This window comes from Polyodon spathula, chromosome 24 (assembly GCF_017654505.1).
Source record: "Polyodon spathula isolate WHYD16114869_AA chromosome 24, ASM1765450v1, whole genome shotgun sequence".
Lineage (NCBI taxonomy): Eukaryota > Metazoa > Chordata > Actinopteri > Acipenseriformes > Polyodontidae > Polyodon > Polyodon spathula.
The window spans coordinates 979920-1001436 of NC_054557.1; the positions used below are offsets into that span (position 1 = coordinate 979920).

At 41.4% G+C, this 21517-nt stretch overlaps 1 protein-coding gene across 1 annotated transcript; it reads right to left on the reverse strand.

The window, feature by feature from the left end:
- Positions 1–3326: 3326 nt before the first annotated feature.
- On the reverse strand, positions 3327–17552 carry LOC121299298 (cytochrome c oxidase subunit 5A, mitochondrial-like). Its single transcript, XM_041226976.1, has 5 exons — positions 17376–17552; positions 14203–14319; positions 11912–12033; positions 4133–4260; positions 3327–3479 (listed from the first exon to the last, which is right to left on the reverse strand). The coding sequence occupies exons 1-4, from the start codon at positions 17446–17448 to the stop codon at positions 4147–4149; spliced, it is 426 nt and encodes a 141-aa protein (XP_041082910.1). The 5' UTR covers positions 17449–17552; the 3' UTR covers positions 3327–3479; positions 4133–4146.
- Between the last annotated feature and the right edge of the window lie 3965 nt (positions 17553–21517).

The following is a 21517-nucleotide window of genomic DNA, read 5'->3' on the forward strand; positions in this document are numbered from 1 at the left end:
TGGGGCTCTGCCGCACCCTCGTTAATGAATGTAATGCAGTATGGCGCTCTGCCGCACCCTCGTTAGTGAATGTGATACAGTATGGGATTCTGCCGCACCCTTGTTAATGAATGTGATACAGTATGAGGCTCTGCCTCACCCTCGTTAATGAATGTGATGCAGTATGTACAATGGGCTCTAAAGCACCGTTTTGTTTTTTTTTGCATTATTTTGTCCCCATTTTTTTTTCTGTACCAAAACTGGTAAGTTACAGCATGTGTGGATATATCCTATGCTATACATTAAGCCATTGAATTAAGAAACAAACCCATGAAGTAGAGAATTACATTAACACCACCAAGTGGCAACATTATCTAATTTCAATAGATCAAAGTATGCCATAACCTTTCATACAGGGAATGGCTGCTCACCCCAAAATTGGTGATATTTTTCAACATAGGGGCAATTCCCTTAGCATGAACTCCTTTGACAAGAGATGATTTACTTCAAGCATAGCAGTCCAAGTGACAACATGATCTACTGTCAACAGAACAGTCTACCAGCATGTGGAGAGAGGTTTGGTTTTGCTACAGTAATCTGCTTAGAGCCACAGAAATATCACATTTGAACCATGATGTTTTAGCCAGAGTATTAGAGATGGCCATTCCAATGCCCACACATGACTGTATTCAAGGGCCTGAAGAGCCCATAGCAAATATAAAACAGCGGGATTGATTACAAATTAAAACCATACCATTTACCCCAGGCGTATATTGTGTCTACTATTAGACAGACAGCAACATTGGCCCGTTTCTCTCCCCCAGCAGATTGTTCAGATTGATTTGATGTATTTTAGATTTTGTCATGAAGTATATTTTGACACCAGTGTTTACCAGTATTAAGAACATTATCAGGACACCCGTAATTGAACTGCATCATGAAGACGCACACATTGTACAAGAAAAGGTCAACCAATTCCATGTTAAAACTCCTTGCAGAGGATTCACCAAGCGGTTTCATTTAGTTTAATTTCAGAAAAGCAGTACTTTTCTGAAATTAAACAATTAAAAATTATTATATCTGCACCCATTGTGAACTCTCTTTGGGAGCACACACTGCATCCGTTCTGAACTCTCTTTGGCAACACGCACTGCACATGTTCTGAACTCTCTTTGGGAGCACACACTGCATCGATTCTGAACTCTCTTTGGCAACACGCACTGCCCATGTTCTGAACTCTCTTTGGGAGCACACACTGCATCCGTTCTGAACTCTCTTTGGCAACACGCACTGCGCATGTTCTGAACTCTCTTTGGGAGCACACACTACATCCGTTCTGAACTCTCTTTGGCAACACGCACTGCGCATGTTCTGAACTCTCTTTGGGAGCACACACTACATCCGTTCTGAACTCTCTTTGGCAACACGCACTGCACATGTTCTGAACTCTCTTTGGGAGCATGCACTGCACATGTTCTGAACTCTCTTTGGGAGCATGCACTGCACATGTTCTGAACTCTCTTTGGGAGCATGCACTGCACATGTTCTGAACTCTCTTTGGGAGCACACACTGCAATGTTGCTTGCTTACGTGCAGCCACATTGTTCAGGCCACGTATGCCAAAAGGGACACTTGAAAAATAATTTTTATTCGAGTTCCGAATTCAAAAGCAATATGCAGATCAAGGTAAAATGCCACATGAATAAAATTATGTATTCTTTAACATGTGCAGAGATCTACTTCACACTGTGTGGCACAAGCACATCAAATGTGGAAGAAATGTTCAATACAAGCCATGGTCGACTAATCTGTATTACTTGATTAGGTCAGTGGCTTAAAAACTAGTAAGGGTAGACTGGAAGGGATACCAGTTAGCCAATCAGTTAGTCAGAAAATGTCTGAGCAATAAGGATAACCTCAACCCCCACCACATAACCATAAGAAATCACTGGACAGTTTAATGCTGAAAAGTAAGAGCATGTAGAGTTCAATATTAATACCAATGTGTCAGTGCAGGGTTTCTAAATTGTCAACTAGGAGCATTGAAATGAGGACTCAACACCTAAACCAATCAGATTAGTACCTTGGAGTGTTCCAGTGAGGGATATTACGGTATAGCGGTTTTATGGTAAACTGCCAGTTTTGAAAACGCAACCATTTTTTTATACCCAGATTACTGAGGTCACACTGTTTAAGGTGATATGGGCGTGCTTTTTTATTCACTATTTGTCTATGAGCCACTGTGTTCATTAGAACTAATGAGCAGAAATCTCAAGTTCTGAAAACTACCATGCATGAGATTACACAAGTAGGCTATTAAATAAGTTGTCATATTTAATATAAACCACCCTACTGAACAATGGTCTCTACCAAACTTGATTGTCAGTAAATAAAACAAATACTCAATATCAGTAAGAACAAGGCACTAACTTTTCATCACTGCCATCCTATTAATTTACCAAAGTAGTAAAAGTAGCGATTATCTATCGTAGCGGTCAAAAGAAAAGCAGTAAGCATACACCAATGCAAAAGAATCAAAGTCTATTTACTACTATATAACCAAGTCGAAAAAGGTACAGGCATTTGTGTTGCTGTCTCGAGTTGCTTTTGGTTTTATGCATTCAAAAACACAGTTTTATTGCAATTTAAAAAAAATATCCCCTAGATGCCGCTTAACTTTGCAACAGTGTCATACCCACCTAAATTTCTTTCCTTTGTTTGCTGCTATTAACATTAACAGTCCAAATGAAAAAAAAAAAAGTGAAGGCACCATCTTTTCATCATTAAGTTTTGCACTCAGATCAGTGGGCAGGCACTGCATGTCTTAAAACACACTCTATTGGCTATTGCTAGGTAACACTTTGCTTCTCTTAACTAATAGGGTGCCGTCCAAACTGATACAGCTGAAGACGGTATTCAGTTGCAGTGGTTACATCCTTACTCCCTATCGTTCCAGACTGAGCCCAAGAAAACGTTCTCCACAGAAATTTGAAATAAAGCAGCATATTTTGCCGAGCCTGTGTGCGCTAGAGTGAACACTTCTTCCAGTTTAGTGCTTGATAGAACTGTAGTACCAGTGTGTTGTATTTGTTATAAAACTTTAAAATTAAAGTTATTTATCCTGTTAAAAAAAAGAGTATATTTCTTTAATACCATTTAAAAACAGATTACAAAAAAAAAAAAACTACCATAGTACAACAATAACCAGGGTATATTTGATGGTTATCATACTGTCAAAATTTGACACATCCCTAGTTCCAATGAGGCCTCAATCCCTAAACCAATCAGATTACCACACATCACCTTGCGTTATCCCAGAAGCACAAAGCCCATAAATCAGCAAAGTGTCTCTTAAAAAGAGCTTTTTCCTTTATTAGGTCCATCTTCATACACAGTAGGACACAACGAAGGCTAGACTTAAATATCACACAAAGTATTGTTTTACAAGGCCGATACATCAAGTGCAGACGATGACTGGAAACAGTCCTCGGAGAAAGCATCTGAAAGACAACAGATCAAGTATTACACTCCATCCTTGTACTGAATTAAGATTCCCTAAATGAATCACTACTTCAGTGATCAGTAGTATGTATTTCCCCAGTACGCTAGCTATAATTTTTAGCTCCAAAAAGTAGGAGTTACATGTATATCCGTACGACAGTTAATGCAACTCCATAATCTAAGACAGATGATTACTCCGTCATATATGTAAAAATACACCTACATTGAAAACATTGCCATATTCAGAAACAGATGGAACCTTTAATACAAATCTTCTACACAAACACTAAAAAAAATGTGTTTTGAGGATGCTGATAACGTAGGTTTCCCAAATTATAGTTTTTTGCTCCTCTCCACAGCAAGTGAAAAATGTCACTTTAAAAAGTAGATATTACAATTGTTTATCACACAGTTGTATTGGAGATGTAATTTGTGTGGAGTGGGCTATAGCATTTAACCAAAAAATCAGAGAAGTTAGTTAATCATTTGCGAAGGACGAAAGTAATACATTGTATGAACAAGTTCTCTGCCTGCAGATGAACACATTATGCAAGTCAACCAGTGCAGAACACTGAAGGTCTGGAGGCAAGGATTTCAACTCATTGCTTGCAGAAGCATGGAGGCTCAGGGAGCGGTGTTTAAAGGCACTCACAGATTACTGGAGGTCTATGCCTTATCCATGCCCAGTTCCTCTGGTGTGGAGATGCCCAGCTCGCTCAGTGTGGGTCGCAGCTCCTGAATGACGTAGGGGTAGATCTCTTTGTGAGGTCCAGCTTTATCCTGTCAATACAAAACACACAGACTGGAGTGATGTCCTTGCACCAGATTTCACAGGAATGGGAATTGTCTCACAAACCTGTTAGGAGTCTTTTCTTAAGGTAACAAATTTAATTAGAACTCAAATCAGGAAGAGACTAGCCGTTTTGATTGCACTCCTATAAAGAAGTCATAATCCAAAACGGACAGACAGTTCACTATACAGAAGTGGTTTATCATATTAACCCTTTGAGGACCAAGCATTTCAGTGGGATGCTCTCCCAGGACCAGGTGCTTTTTGGCTGTAGTGGACTCTCTAGAAGACTCTGGGGAACATTATAAAGTACTCCAGACCATACAAAACTTTTTAAACTAATTTATTTATTAAAGTAATTTTTTTATTCTGTATTTTGCTTGGCGACACATGTATACAAATGCATTATTCTATGACCAAAGGGACCTTATAATACTTCCTGAAAGGTACCGTTGAAAAATATTGATGTTTGGGAAGATTACAAGGCACTGCTTGCCTACAAGGCCTTTCATCACACAGGTCCAGAGTATCAATTCAACCTGCTGACCCGCTATGTCCCTGCACGCAAGACAAGGTCCTCCGACTCAGGCTTGCTCGTTATACCCAAGCAAAAGTGCATCACACTTGGAGAGCGCTCTTTTAGCTTCGTGGCCCTGCCCAGCTTTAGTGCATGTAGCTCCAGTCACTCACTTCAAATCAACTCTCAAGATGCACTTGTTCTCTTTTGCTTTCAATGCTCTTTAAACCTTTGCAGTCCTATGTTATACCAGGTCCAACATTACAATTTTCCCTTTCCAGTCCGATGTTGGACCCTGTCCACATAATCAAAAAGACGTTTTCTCTGGAGAAAGCCAAGAAAACCTTTCAATGGCCTAGTGACACAGAGTGGTGGGGAAGAGGGTGTGTGCTTTCCCTCTCCGAGTGGCTGGCAGGCAGGCCTTGCTGGACTATAAATTAATACTTTGTTGTTTCCTCAGATCTGCTCCTCTAGACTAACCCGAGCCAGCGGAAGTGCAGCAAGTCGAGAACGTGGACGAACAGAAAATAAAAAAGAAACTCAAAAGAGAAGAAACCAAGAGATAGAGAGAGTGGGGAATCCTTGGGCAGACCCAGATAGTGTGCAAAAATAGCTGAGGGAACACCAAAGCGTAGGACCGAGACCCGGGCCGTGCGGGTAGCGACGGCCTGGGTGACGCTGCCGAGTGAAGCACCTTTTATTTGTAGTTTTATTTTCCTTTTTTCTTGCACCTTTAACACCTGTGAGTGCTCCCGCACCTGAATTGTTTACCGCCTTCGGTATTCCTGTGTTCCTGTTTGCCATAATTGGTAGGCAGGCCACAGACAACAACGCCTTCTGCAGGCTAATAATAATTGGAAAGAAAATAAGTTAATAAAACTGGGCACCTATGTGGTGTTCCAAATACACTTTGTCTCCTGTGTAGGTAAATTCCCAACCCTTCCACATGTGGTGTTAACTGGGATTCACTGACATTGCCCATACAAAGCAGTGCACCCACAGAAGGAACATAAATGGATGCCACCCAGTTCAGGGCTATGATGGATCTCCTGCGCCAGACACTCACTGCTGTGGTGTAGGGGGCTGCTAGACTGGCAGGTCCAGATCACAGGTTGCAGAGGCCAACTAAAATGACGGCAGAGGATCAACCTGAAGACTACTTGGAGGTGTTTGAGGCCATGGCGACCTCTGCTGGGTGGGACCAGGCACAATGGGCTAGCTACCTCTTGCCTCAGCTGACAGGGGAGGCACAAGCAGCGGCAAGAACACTGTCCCCGGAGCGTATGCTGGATTACCTCATGCTGAAAGCAGCCCTCCTTAAAATTGTGTTGGGACACGCCAGTGGGATATCAGTGAAAGTTCCAGGAGGCACGCTTCACACAGCCAACACCAGCGAGACTGTCTGGAAGAAGTGTGGCTACCTGATCACCCCCTCTACTGGCCCCCGTAGAGGGAGAAGGGACTGAGGGAGGGGTGTTGGCAGGAGCTCCAAGCCCAGGAACCGGGGCAAGGTAGGGTTACCCGCGGGCTGCTGCATTGTCGGACCGGAGTCTCGCGCAGCCACCTTATTGCCAAGCCTCTTTGATGGTTCCGGTCCGAGGTGTTGGACGTGCAGGGAGGTGGGCTAAACACTAATCAAGCATCGGGACTCCCTCGCGATGGAAAACTGTAATGACCTCAAAAAGGGAAACAAAACTGCCTACAGACCAGGCAAGAGTGTTCAATTGCCATTTGACAAAGTACCGCACAAAAGATTAATTATCAAACTGAAAGCAGTTCGTACACGGATTAGCGATGTGCCACTTCAGCAGATGGGTTTTGCTATTCCTGTGTCTGTGGATGGTACAAAAACCCTGTCTCTCTTGGACTCTGGGCGCAGTCAGTCCCTAGTACAGGAGAGCCTAATATCACCGAGCCATAACCAAATACTGGAACGGGTGCATATTAAATGTATTCATGGGGATGTCTGCTCTTTTCCTAAGGTTAGCATAACTATAAAAATTGGCCACCAGGTGACGCTGGTGCAGGTGGGGTTGTGTCTTCAATTGCCAGTACCAGTAGTTCTGGGACAGGACCGTGGGCACTTCAAGGAGTTGGTTAGCTGCTCTGATGGCCCCATCTTCCCTATTGGCTGAGAAAGAGGAAGTGATTGGAGAGATCTTTCCCTTTGGTGACTCGGGAGTGGTTTTGTCATAAATTTAAACACTGTAAAACCAAAAACAGGAGTGCCGGGCCACTAAGAATGAGGGCTGGCAATGGAGAAGAGTCCAGGGAGAGATCGTTGAGCCACCGCAGGAGTCTGGATTGGCTACCTCCGCTCAGGACCATCCTTTTAACTCGCTCTTGCGACTTCCGACTCGAGCATGGGCGTGACGACGTGCTGGGCATGCTCTCCTGATCACTCATTTTATCACCAAACTCCTCAATAATGCGATCCAAGTCATTATTATTACTATAACATCTCAAAAAACTCTGCAGATATCTTGACATTCTTGGACCGCTGGATGCGGAAGCAGCTACCGCCTTTGTTTATGCCCTCTTGTCTCTGTATGGTGCAGCTGCAAGGACTATTCTCGCACCCCCTTTTTTCGGTTTCATTCGGCTTCTGTCAGTCTCACTCTGCTATTGAATGGTTCGCTTGGCTTTTTCCAGAGAAAAAAACGCCTAGAGACCTGTGCTTTCCATCTTTTTGATGATGTCCGACAGGGTCCAACATTGGACATCTGGTCCGACATAGGACCGCAGAGGTTAATGGTATGCACGTATCCAAAAATTGAACTCACTAGAACTGTAAGAACCTAGGCGACCTACGCCTTCGCGATGCGGGAACAAATACGGGAGAATCAGAGACATACCAACGTCGACGTCCGATAACAGCGTGGGGAAAAAGCCAAAGAAGCCGGAAGACAGTCATATGTGAGACGTTATACACACACACTGTATTGTGTGTGTGTGTGTGTGTGTGTATATATATATATATATATATATATATATATATATATATATATATATATATATATATATATATATATATATATATATATATATATATATATATATATACACACACATACATACATAGTGCCTTGCAAAATTATTCAGACCCCTGACCAATTCTCTCATATTACTGAATTACAAATGGTACATTGAAATTTCGTTGTTCGATATTTTAAAACACTGAAACTTAAAATAAATTATTGTAAGGTGACATTGGTTTTATGTTGAGAAATATTTTTAAGAAAAATAAAAAACTGAAATATCTTGCTTGCATAAGTATTCAACCCCCACACATTAATATTTGGTAGAGCCACCTTTCGCTGCCATAAAAGCTTTAAGTCCGAAATATTTCCCCAACATAAAACCAGTGTCACCTTACAATAATTGATTCTGAGTTTCAGTGTTTAAAAATAAAATCAAACAGAACGAAATTTCAATGACCCTTTTGTAATTCAGTAATGAGAGAATTGGTCAGGGGCGTAAATACTTTTGCAAGCCACTGTATACAATACACACACAGACACACACATTATTTATATATATATACATACATACATACATACATACATACATACCCACATGTGTGGGGTGTTGTGATATATATATATATATTGTATGTGATATATATACATATTATATTATATATATATATATACACACACACACACACACATATCATATATATGTATATGCCTGCATATACACACACATATATATAGTACCAGTCAAAAGTTTGAGTACACTTGCTTGAAACCAGGTTTTTCATGATTATCTATGCTTTTAACTGTAGAAACTTGTCTATAAACACTTTATTTCATTATATGATGTGTACTTCTATAATCTGATAATCATAAGTGAATTGCATTCAAAAATGTAATTTTTAAATGAAAATGTACATCTTGTCAATTTCACTGAAATGGTCACCCAAAGCAAGGGGATTTCAGTCTGAAGCCCAAGTCAATTAAAAGTCTGAAATGTGTATAACACTGTATTAGAACACTAGCCTAAGTATAAAAGTGTCTTTGTTAGATGTTCAGAGTTAACTAGCATGTTACCTAATTAACCTTTTATCATTAACTATTGTTAGCAGGTGAGGGTCCATAATTACTATAAATATAGGTAGCATAGGCACATGTTTGTCATTCCTGAATACAAGGGCAAAATACGCTCGGTTAAGCAAAGAAAAGACAGTCCAATTACTTTAAGAAATGAAGGTCAATCTTTAAGACAAATCGCAAGAACTTTGCAAGTGTCTGTAACTGCTGTGGCCAAGACCATCAATCGATTTGAAGAAACTGGCACTCAGGAGGACCGAACAAGGTCAGGTAGGCCAAAGGTGAGCTCAGAATCAGAGAACAAGTTCATTTGAGTCACAAGTCTGCGAAACCGGCGATTAACTGCCCCTGAAATACAAGCTCAGCTAAATGCTATTAGAAGTACAGATGTTTCAACATCAACTGTTCAAAGCTGGCCTAACTGGAGGAACTGCTGCAAAAGAAACCATTGTTAAGAGTGCAGAATAAGAGGAAGAGACTTGCCTGGGCCCAAAAAAAACCCCACAGAAACTGGACGTCTGAATAGTGGAAGTCGGTCTTATGGACCAATGAGTCAAAATTTGAAATATTTGGGTCTAACCGCAGAGTATTTGTACGCAGAGAGGGTAAGCGCATGAGTTCTGCATGTGTGGTTCCCACTGTCAAGCATGGAGGAGGCAGTGTCATGATCTGGGGTTGCTTTGCTGGTGACAGAGTTGGTGATCTTTACCATGTCTATGGCAAGCTCAACCAGCATAGCTATCAGAGCATACTTCAAAGGCATGCCATTCCATCAGGATTACGGCTAGTTGGGCAGTCCTTCATTCTTCAACAAGATAATGAGCCGAAACACACCTCAGTTGTGCAAGAACTATCTGGAGAAGGAAAGTGAAGGACAACTCAATCTAATGACCTGGCCTGTCCAGTCTCCAGACCTCAATCCTATAGAACTTGTATGGGATGAACTAAACAGAATAGTCAAAGCAAAGCTACCCACAAGTGCCCTACATCTCTGGGAATTGCTGCAGAAAAGCTGGGAAGACACGTTGGGTGATTTCCTGCTGAAACTTGTTAACCGAATGCCTCGTGTTTGTGAGGCTGTTATTAAGGCAAAAGGTGGCTATTTTGAGGAATCCAAGATTTAGAGACAATTTTCAATTTTTTTGAACATTGCTTTGATACTCCTTATGTCTTGTTTTGTATATTGTAACATGTGTATTCATTTAAGTATTTACAGAAACATACGATGTAAAACATTTCAATTATGAAAAAAATCTTGTTTCCAGCAAGTGTACTCAAACTTGACTGGTACTGTATATACACACACACACATTATATATAACACATGTATACAGTGCCGTGAAAAATTTGCCCCGTCTGATTTTCTGCACTTTTGCATATTTGACAATGTTATCAGAGCAAACACAATCTAATATTAGATAAAAGGGAACAAATAAAACATTGATACCGATTTCATTTATTTATTAAATAAAAGTTATGCACCCAATGCCCCCGTATGAAAAATTAATCGCCCCCTTACTCAATAACTGGTTACGCCACCATTAGCAGTAATAACTGCAACCAAACACTTCCTGTAGTTATTGATCAGTCTCTCACAGCACCGTTGATGAATTTTGGCCCACTCCGTCATGCAGAACTGCTTCAACTCAGTGACATTGTGGGTTTGAGCAATAATTGCTTGTTTCAGGTCCTGCCACAACATCTCAATATGGTTTATGTCTGGACTTTGACTAGGCCATTCAAAAACCTGGAATTTCTTGTTCTTCAACCATTCTGATATAGACTTGCTTGTATGTTTTGGATCACTGTCTTGCTGCATGACCCAGCTGCACTTGAGCTTAAGCTCAAGGACGGATGGCCTGACATTCTCCTGTAAAATTCTCTGATACAGAGCAGAATTCATGGTTCCTTCAATGATGGCAAGTCGTCCAGGTCCTGATGCAGCAAAGCATGACACTACCACCATCATGCTTGTCCATTTATATGAGGTTCTTACTGTGGAACACAGGGTTTGGTTTTTGCCTGACATAACAGGGCCCATGTTGGCCAAAAAGTTCCACTTTTGTCTCATCTGTCCATAGAACATTGTTCCAGAACTCTTGAGGATCATCCAGGTGCTTTTTGGCAAACGAGACGAGCATTCATGTTCTTCTTAGCGAGCAGCGGTTTCCGCCTTGCTATTCTACCATGAACCCCATTTTTGCCCAGTGTCTTTTTGATGGTGGAGTCATGAACATTGACATTAGCGGAGGCAAGAGAGGCCTGCAGATCCTGGGATGTTGTTCTAGGGTTCTTAGTGACTTCCTGGATGATTTTACACCTTGCCCTTGGAGGGATTTTGGCAAGATGGCCACTCCTGGGAAGATTGATTACTGTCCCAAACTTTCTCCATTTGAACAATATGGCTCTGACTGTGGTTCTTGTGGAGCCCCAGAGCCTTAGAAATGGCTTTGTAACCCTTTCCAGACTGATGGGCATCAACAACTTTTTTTCCGTAGGTTTTCAGGAATTTCTTTTGATTGTGGCATGATGTGCCTCTAGAACCTGTGTGCTGAAAACTTCACTCTGATGGTAAGGGCCAAAGTTAGGACAGGCTGGCCCAAAATCAGGCCTGATTGTTAACCAAAGTATTCAAACAGCTGACCCTAATTATCCCTTTAATTGGGTTGAGTTAACAAGGGGGGCAATAACTTTTTCACATGAAGATTGCATGTTTGATTACCTTGCACACCAAACAAATGAAAGCACCACCAAACTTTGGTGTCATTTTTTCTCAGTCTCCCTCTATATACTACTACAACCAACAAAAAGATCTGACCAAATTCAATATGAAAAATGTGCAAAAATGCAGGAAATCACAGGGGTGAAAATGTGACAATTAAAAAAGTCAAATATGAAAAAAATTAATAAAATGAATACAATAAACCACTTTACAGAACTACTGCTTACATAGAAGTTGTTAAAGGAATATGAAGCCAATATCTCAAAGCATTGTCAGGATACAGGTACAAAGGGAAGCGTTACGTTAGTTTGATAGAAGTGGAAACAGAGCCACAGAGCGCTCACACTGACCTTGACTGCTTCCAGGATGCGGATTGCACTGGCCAGGTCGTTCAGCCTCCTGCAGGCTCGGAGAGCTGCATCAAGGATCTTTGGTTCAGGTACCAAATCGTAACCAATCAGGGTATTCATGCCTTTAGAACAGGAAATGAGGCTCGATGAATTATGACACACACACTGTATATACTCTACAATCACAGTAGGGGTGTACAGAGATGTCATAACGTAATAGATGGCTTGTATCAACACAAGACCAAAAAGCACAACAGCGTATTGTATTTCACCAAATGGTTCTTAAAATGACAAACCACTGTTTTGTAGTTGGTATAAACACACTCTCCCTATCCCATGTGTCTTAAAATAAAAAAAAAGAGAGTCCAACACTAAATGAACAAAGTGTATTGTTGCACCCCTAGTATCCAGCACTGGACTATAATCCACATCATTTACAGCCTGTACAGCCAATGACATGTGACATTCACTTATGAAAGGAATGCCAGAATTCTATTCTTAGGATCAACTTAAGTACCGGTGTCCTGGGGAAAAAGTGGATCACAGTCTAGATTTTATTGGGGAGGTTCCATGGTTTCTAAGGTTTACGCATAGATCACTGTACTAGTGCTACATCTGTGTAATTACTAGATCGAGCCCAGGGAATAAGTAGATCAGATATATTAACAAAAAACACAAATAAAACATTAATGGATTTTGTAGTATAAGTATAAGTATAAATTTATATAAATAAGTAGATCGGACGTATTTGACAGTATAAGAGAATGCTGTAATATACATTAACAATAAATATCATTTTAAAATTAGAACATAAGAACATAAAGTTTACAAACGAGAGGAGGCCATTCAGCCCATCTTGCTCGTTTGGTTGTTAGTAGCTTATTGATCCCAGAATCTCATCAAGCAGCTTCTTGAAGGATCCCAGTTTGTAAGTGTAATTTTTATGTCTGTTTAACTAACGTTATTGCAACTCGAAGAATTTTCTAATTTAGCCGTCATGTTGAGTTCGAGTTTTATTTTTCTTTAAAACTAGGATGTTTAGTCTTTGTAAACTGTGATAGTTACCGCTAGGGCTACTGACAAAATAATATAAGCAATACTAATACTGTATGATTGTATGTCATTAGAATATATTACTAAAACAATTTAATTTCAATTAAAGGATTAACATTTTGACGTGTAAAGCCTTTTAACAGTAAACTGTGATCACACATCAACTACAGCCTACATCTGACTAACACCAACCATTTTTAAATACACACCAGCAGAAAAAGTTGACAAACGTTTAACACTTTAGTTAAAGTATAAAGGCATAACATAAAACTTTTCACACAAAGTTTAGAGAGAAAATAAATAAAACCAAGAAAGAGGTGTATGAACATTACGATCTGGCAAATAAAATAGACAGAAAATGCTAACTTCCCCTTTCATCAAATAGCTGCCACGCTTTCCTTTTACCTTACTGCACTTGCGTGATGTATTTTTTCCCCCCAGTCTAGTCTACTTTTTCAGAGAAATATCAAGTTACATGTCCCCAGGTGTTGCTACAACTGTTTAAATAATGTACTTGTATTTTTTCTTCATAGTTAACATCCTGACAACTTTTTACACTTATAAACTTTAAAGTCTGTTTCAAAGCTCTTTTCAAACTGCAGTGATTTAGGAGCAGTGTTGTACAAACTCTACACCACACACCCTTTTCTTGGCACACATTTTGTTGCGCTCGTCCCACCCCACACTACATATGGTTAAAACAACAAAGCAGGATTCTAAAAAGTTTAATACTAACATTTACATTTTAAAACTACTGATACTCCCAGCATGGTGCTGTGGCTACTTCAGTACCAACCACAGGCTTCAACACTTAATCAGAAGCACAGTCACCTATTGGTTGTTGTAGGGGTTACAGGTGCAAGGTAGCAGCCATGCAGCTGGGTCACTGTGTGGCAGAGCACTTTGCTGAGAGTGTGTTTGAGGGGCAAGCAGCGTACATGTGTTCTTGCAATTGAGTAAAATGCAGAACTTCTGCCAAAGGAGGGAGTTACAATGATGCATAACACTACTGTATTGTAAAATAATCTGATATGAAAGCAAAAGCTGACCCAACATATGCATAGCAACCACAAACTTGACTGTTGTTGGAGAGAATGCAAGTTGAAAGAAACACTTTACTGTGTAAAGTTACAACAGTTTGCTTTTATTAGGAAGAAAGTTTGAATTGATCAATAATGATGAAATCACAACAGTCGGTGTAAGCTGGGTTTCAGCTCAAATTGCTTCTTCCCACTTACCTTTTTTCAGCTCCCATGCATCGATGTCAGGCTTGTTGAAATAGGTGACCCAGCGGGCATCAAACTCCTCGTCCGTCTCCTGCTTCCCATGTGAATAACAACGCGAGGCTACAGGAGCTGAGGAGAGCAAACAAACATGCTAGACAGTGAACACAGACTGGAGGGTCCCCAGAGTCATCATATTTAAAAGAGACTGCCATTAGAAGAGTACCTGCACACCTTAGCATCCATTGTTTATAAAGCAAAAACGTGTATCAGACCAAACATTTGGAAACAAAAATCACTTATACAGAAGGAAAGTGGTGCAAAAACGTTTGCTTTAGTTCAATCCAACTACAATCATTGTTCAATTTAAGTTTTGATTGATAACTACTGGGGGGGGGGGGTATGTTTCACACAGTTCATAAAGACTGAGATGACTGATCAGACAGACTATAGAAGGATTTATCAATAGACATTAAGAAACAAAACATCTGTTAGGAGGGCAAAAAGAATAAATAGGGATAACAGACTTCAAGAATTAACACTATAGAATGCCAGCTTTCAAGACCTCCCAGTCTCTTCAGGTGTAAGTGGAAATTTAAAAGAAACCAGTGAAGAGACTAAGGTCTTTAAAGCTTGTATTTGTATGACAGTTGAGTTACTCTTTAAATACATTTGAGGGTGACCGTTCAGGCTCCACTGTTGAAGGTTGGCAGTTGCGGTGGACTGCTTATTAAATGACAGGTGGAATCTCTCTGCCATTCACTTTTACTGTGATTCCAAATATGACTGACTTGGTTGAAGTCAAGACTTTGAGGGGAAGCAGCACATAATGGACTCAATTCACAGTAGCACTTGGCAATGCACCAGGAGTTAGCTTTTTAAAAAAAAAAAATGAAGTATGAAAGTTATGAGGCATATAAAATGGCAGTGTAATTTATTTCCCACAGGCAGAGAAACAGAGGCAGAAATGGCAGAGAAACAGAGACTAAAGCCCCTTTCACACCTACCCGGGCAGAAACCTACTACTATCCAGATCACAATCACGCCTAGTGTGAAACCACATACCTGGGTCTCAAAGATCCATCTCAGGATGTGGGTCAGCACACTTTGACCCGGGTTTAGCGAAACAAAATGCATAAGGCATTTCATTAGCCGACGCAGTAACAAACAGCTACACCTGCATGAACGTTTCACTTCCGCAAGGGACACTTCTGTTTCGCCATATTTTTATTGATTCAGACGCACCGTGAGCCACATTGCAGCAGGGACGAAGAAACATTTGCTCTAATTAACACTTGGGCCTACGGTTCCACACAGAGAAGCTTGTCCGGAAGTGTCCGTAACAAGCTGCTTCCGGGGAATTGATACGTGTATTGTGTACTTGCATCTTTCACCCAGGTCAACCCTGCCGACTTGCATGACACCAGGTCCTGACCCGGGTTGAGCAAGCCAGTGTGAAAGGGACTCCACAGTAGAGCAGTCGATTGAGATCGCTTTAGTTCCACTGCCAATACAACATTGCGCTTTAAGATTGTCAGCTAACATTGTGTGCACAAACTCTCGTCTAGCGTGCACAAATATGCCCACAGGAACAACTGTGAGAACCAATGACACACTGTGCATAAAGATCATTGGGTAAGGGTTAAAATGATGGTATAGCAGTTTACAGTAAACTAACATTTTATATCTATTATGGCCTTCTTGTTCCATAGTTATTCAACTTTATTTTCCAATTAAAGTTAGTTTGACTCTCATATAAAACCTTTCAATAAGAGTGTCAGACATGACCTTTGGATACAAAGTGACGGTTGTACAGGTTTTACTATTTCAGCTTTTAATTTGTACTTTCACTGTCTAATTGTTTTTTTATTAAAAAAAACTGCAAATGTCATAAAATGTATCCACTATGTGTGTCAGGTATGCAAGGAGTGGAAATGTGATTTCTTAGAGCAAGACCTATCTTTCTAGCACTATGAACAGTATGTACGGCATAGTACCAGACTGATGCATTTCGGTCTATATTTGTAAAACAAAACAGATGTGTAGAAGTCAGACACAGAGATACACAATCCCAAAAGTTAGCAGGTCCCACAATAGAGCTTGACTGTCCAGTTTGTTTACAGTGTTATTTCAGATGCACACAAGCAGTTTGCTTTTTTCTCTGTAATCAAATAGTCATGCAGCAATTGGAGCTACAAAGCGTAATGGCATTAAGGGAAGAACCACATTCCTAATGTACCGAAAACCTTTAACAAACCTTTCGAACACTACTGCATTTTCAAACAACTTTTTTTATTATTTTTGTTATTCTATAAATAGCGTTGATTGATTAACATTAATGCACCGCAAGTTAGCCATCATCAGTGGTTACCCAAGTCCTAAATTGCCAAACTCGGTAATTAATGAAATTACTGTCCATTAGTACTATCACACTCCTCGTTGCATACGTCTATAAACTGCTATAGTTGTACGCAATAATACTATTAGCGTAACGCATTGAACTGCCGCAGTGTTTCCTACAATTCTGAAAGTTACCTTCACAAGAGGATGCAGGTGGCTAGGCCCGAAGCCTTACTCCACTGGGTCATTGCAAGGGCACATTCAAACAGAAACCAGTTACCTTTCTCGAAAAGGCTAAAGAACCACCAGCACCGGCGAGTTTACTGACAAAAACACATTACCTCATTCAAATAAAGGGGTTCAGCAGCGTGGTTTACTTATAATGACCGAATGAAAGGTTTGCTGCGATTTACCATCCAGTGCTGACAGTAACAGCCAGGATGTCTACAAACTGTAAACATATGAAAAGCCTTATACATAAAATACATGTTTTAAGTGTATATATATAGACACAGACACCTGACAGAGTGATAACGGAAAATAAGCGCAAATACATGCAAGTACCCTTACACCGGTTATCTACGGTACAGAACAAAAATGCCCTGGCGATTTACAACTGGCGCTAACCACTCAAAGTATTTTTACACAGACTTTCTTTTTAAACCAATAAAATGGCTTAAAGGCGAGTTCTGCTACATACAGTGCATCACTGACCCGTGATTCTCACCGGCTTCCATTCTCTCCCGCATTATACCCCCCACCCCCGAGTCCTGGCCCGGCCGGGCCCGGCCCCCTGTCCCACCGAAACCACGCCGTGTCGAACCCCGACTCTGCTCGATCCTGCTTACCAGTACGGGCTGCTTGACTTCTGGCCAGACTCTGAAGTCCGGAGGCGGTGTATCGCAATGCGGCTCTGAACATGGTGCGAAACAGCAAAGAAAACAGGCAGAACTAAAGTAAGACACAGAAGGGCATCAGTCGGGAAGAAGGAGAGCGCTATCAGGGACTGAGGCTGCGCAAAAGGACACCGACGACACACTCATGGGGGCGGGGTTAACGTGAAGCCCATGCAAAGAAACCACTGGGCTTATTACGCAGGTACTGAATTTTTAGATCTGCTTGCGTAGCCGCATTCAGTGGTAATTGCCGCAGGAAGAAAAACATTTAAAATGGCATTTTTTTAAAGAAGATAATTACCCCACAATCTTCCCGAGTCTGTGGGGACATCCCTCTATACAGCCTGGCGGTACTGTGTACTCTCTTTGTGCACAATATTAATTTAGCAATTTAAATTGCGCCGCTGCTTTGGCAGATGTACCAACAATAATAGGAGTCTCCGCCATTAATAATAATAATAATAATAATAATAATAATAATAATAATAATAATAATAATAATATGAGTCCCCGTCATCATTAATAATAATAAAATGAGTCCGCGTCTTCATTAGTAATAATAATATGAGTCCGCGTCATCATTAGTAATAATAATATGATTTCGCGTCATCATTAGTAATAATATGAGTCCGCGTCATGATTAGTTTACCGAACAATTTCAAATATGACTAGTCGTACTAGGAGCAGGGTAAGTCATTGGTCTGTCAATAAATTGCCACCTCTATGGCTGTCTCAGTCAATAATCGTGAACTTAAAACAGTGTACCCAACGTAACAGATACATCGACATTTAACAGTTCTGCATATTTTGCTCTCCATTTCCGGACAACCACACTTTTTAGATTGTACAAAATTTGAGCTTTCAGAGTAACAAAACAATAAATCACCTTGACATGCATCCACTGTATGCACATGTAAAAATGCGTAAAAGACAGACAGGTAGATAGATAGATAGACTGCCACTATACACCTCGAGATTGCAGTAAAGAATTGTATTCGGACATTTCTTCACTATTGCAGATATGTAGAAATGTATTATGTGCCAGTACGTCCACTATATCCCCAGGGATAATAAATCACACAATTGAAAAGGCTCCAATGTTCTCACAATATAACAACTTTCGATTGTTCTTTTCCATTTTCGAAACGTTTTGATACAACCCTGCCACTTAAAATATTATTCATCACACTAATAGAGTACATGTTCTTATTCATCACACTAATAGAGTATATGGTTTAGTTTAGTGGTCCCATTCAATTGAATGTTTGTGCTCATGCTGAGTGGTTCTTATAGCACTTCCTAAAATAGCGTGTAGCAGTCACGCTAAGAGAGCCCTTCTCAAGCCCTTCTCAACCCTTGGGCTCTCCTAGCGCTACTGCACTCATCCTCGATGCTGACGACTATTGACTCGGTTATAACAGCCCAAAATCGACCACACTCTTCCTAGGCGCTACCCCTCTGAGTCACCGGAGAGACGCCAAAGCTGAGCTGAGCGTCGCTTTGAGGAGCTGGCTCAGACGGTGAGAGCCCAGCAAACCAGAGACCCTATTAATCAGCCATGTACAGTGGCTTGCGAAAGTATTGACCCCCCTTGGCATTTTTCCTATTTTGTTGCCTTACAACCTGGAATTAAAATGGATTTTTGGGGGGTTTATATCATTTGATTTACACAGCATGCCTACCACTTTGAAGATGCAAAATATTTTTTATTGTGAAACAAACAAGAAATAAGACAAAAAAACAGAAAACTTGAGCGTGCATAAGTATTCACCCCCCCAAAGTCAATACTTTGTAGAGCCACCTTTTGCAGCAATTACAGCTGCAAGTCTCTTGGGGTATGTATCTATAAGCTTGGCACATCTAGCCACTGGGATTTTTGCCCATTCTTCAAGGCAAAACTGCTCCAGCTCCTTCAAGTTGGATGGGTTCCGCTGGTGTACAGCAATCTTTAAGTCATACCACAGATTCTCAATTGGATTGAGGTCTGGGCTTTGACTAGACCATTCCAAGACATTTAAATGTTTCCCCTTAAACCACTCGAGTGTTGCTTTAGCAGTATGCTTAGGATCATTGTCCTGCTGTAAGGTGAACCTCTGTCCCAGTCTCAAATCTCTGGAAGAATGAAACAGGTTTCCCTCAAGAATTTCCTTGTATTTAGCGCCATCCATCATTCCTTCAATTCTGACCAGTTTCCCAGTCCCTGCCGATAAAAAATATCCCCACAGCATGATGCTGCCACCACCATGCTTCACTGTGGGGATGGTGTTCTCGGGGCAATGAAAGGTGTTGGGTTAAGGCCAGACATAGGGTTTTCCTTGATGGCCAAAAAGATCAATTTTAGTCTCATCTGACCAGAGTACCTTCTTCCATATGTTTGGGGAGTCTTCCACATGCCTTTTGGCGAACACCAAACGTGTTTGCTTATTTTTTTCTTTAAGCAATGGCTTTTTTCTGGCCACTCTTCCGTAAAGCCCAGCTCTGTGGAGTGTACGGCTTAAAGTGGTCCTATGGACAGATACTCCAATCTCTGCTGTGGAGCTTTGCAGCTCCTTCAGGGTTATCTTTGGTCTCTTTGTTGCCTCTCTGATTAATGCCCTCCTTGCCTGGTCCGTGAGTTTTGTTGGGCGGCCCTCTCTTGCCAGGTTTGTTGTGGTGCCATATTCTTTCCATTTTTTAATAATGGCTTTAATGGTGCTTCGTGGGAAGTTTCGGATATTTATTTATAACCCAACCCTGATCTGTACCTCTCCACAACTTTGTCCCTGACCTGTTTGGAGAGCTCCTTGGTCTTCATGGTGCCGCTTGCTGGGTGGTGCCCCTTGCTTAGTGGTGTTGCAGACTCTGGGGCCTTTCAGAACAGGTGTATATATACTGAGATCATGTGACAGATCATGTGACACTTAGATTGCACACAGGTGGACTTTATTTAACTAATTATGTGACTTCTGAAGGTAAATGGTTGCACCAGATCTTATTTAGAGGCTTAATAGCAAAGGGGGTGAATACATATGCACGCACCACTTTTCCGTTATTTATTTTTTAGAATTTTTTGAAACAAGTTATTTTTTTCATTTCACTTCACCAATTTGGACTATTTTGTGTATGTCCATTACATGAAATCCAAATAAAAATCAATTTTAATTCCAGGTTGTAAGGCAACAAAATAGGAAAAATGCCAAGGGGGGTCAATACTTTCGCAAGCCACTGTAGGACTACTGACATCATGCTTAAAAAGGCATATGCATCAGCAATGTTGTCAGTAAAAGCGGCAAACGCAATGTCCACATTGGTGCTGTACAAGTCACAGCTAGCGACGAGGCTGCAGGAATGGGCAAAGAATACGGACGCTGAGGAGCTTCAGGTGGTGATGGGAGCGATGACTGACCTGATGGGGGAGTTAGATCAGGCATCAAGGAGGTCTCTGGTGGTGCTGGTGGCCGCTCATCGATATCTTTGGCTGATCCGGTAAAAGTTGTGGAGACGGAGAAGGTTGCATTGTTGGATGCCCCTATAACACCGGAGCAGACATTCGGAGCGACCATTGATCTGAGCCTTGCTTTGATCTGGTTGCTTCCAAATTCTCACACCTTCCTGCCTATCGCCAATGCCCTAGGTGGCCTTCCCAGCCTGCTGGGGCAACAGGGCCTGAACGCCGCCCTCCACCCCACACCAAACAAGCATGCAGAGGACAACCGGCCAGGGACCACTGCCGGCCAGGGAACTCCGCCGGCCAGGGGTAACCTGTTCTCCAGCTGGAGACCAAGGCCGGGGCCTAAAAAAGATGTGCCCCCTCCTAAACCCAAGGGAGATCACCCCTGAGGGGCTCCGGCTGCCACCTTCCTCCCTCACAACCGGACACGACCCAACGCAAGGCTGCACCCAGGACTCCTGGCTGCTATCGACTATGAAACACAGTTACGCTCTACAATTCTGCTTAGGCCTGCCAATCTTCAATGGTGTGCTCTTTACCAACGTCGAAACAGCGTGCGCGATTCTCTTTCAACAGGAGATCACCAATCTTCAACAGAAGAACACTGTCTGCTTGGTAAACCCAAGCAATGACCTCAGCGGCTTCTACTCCAGGTACTTCCTAG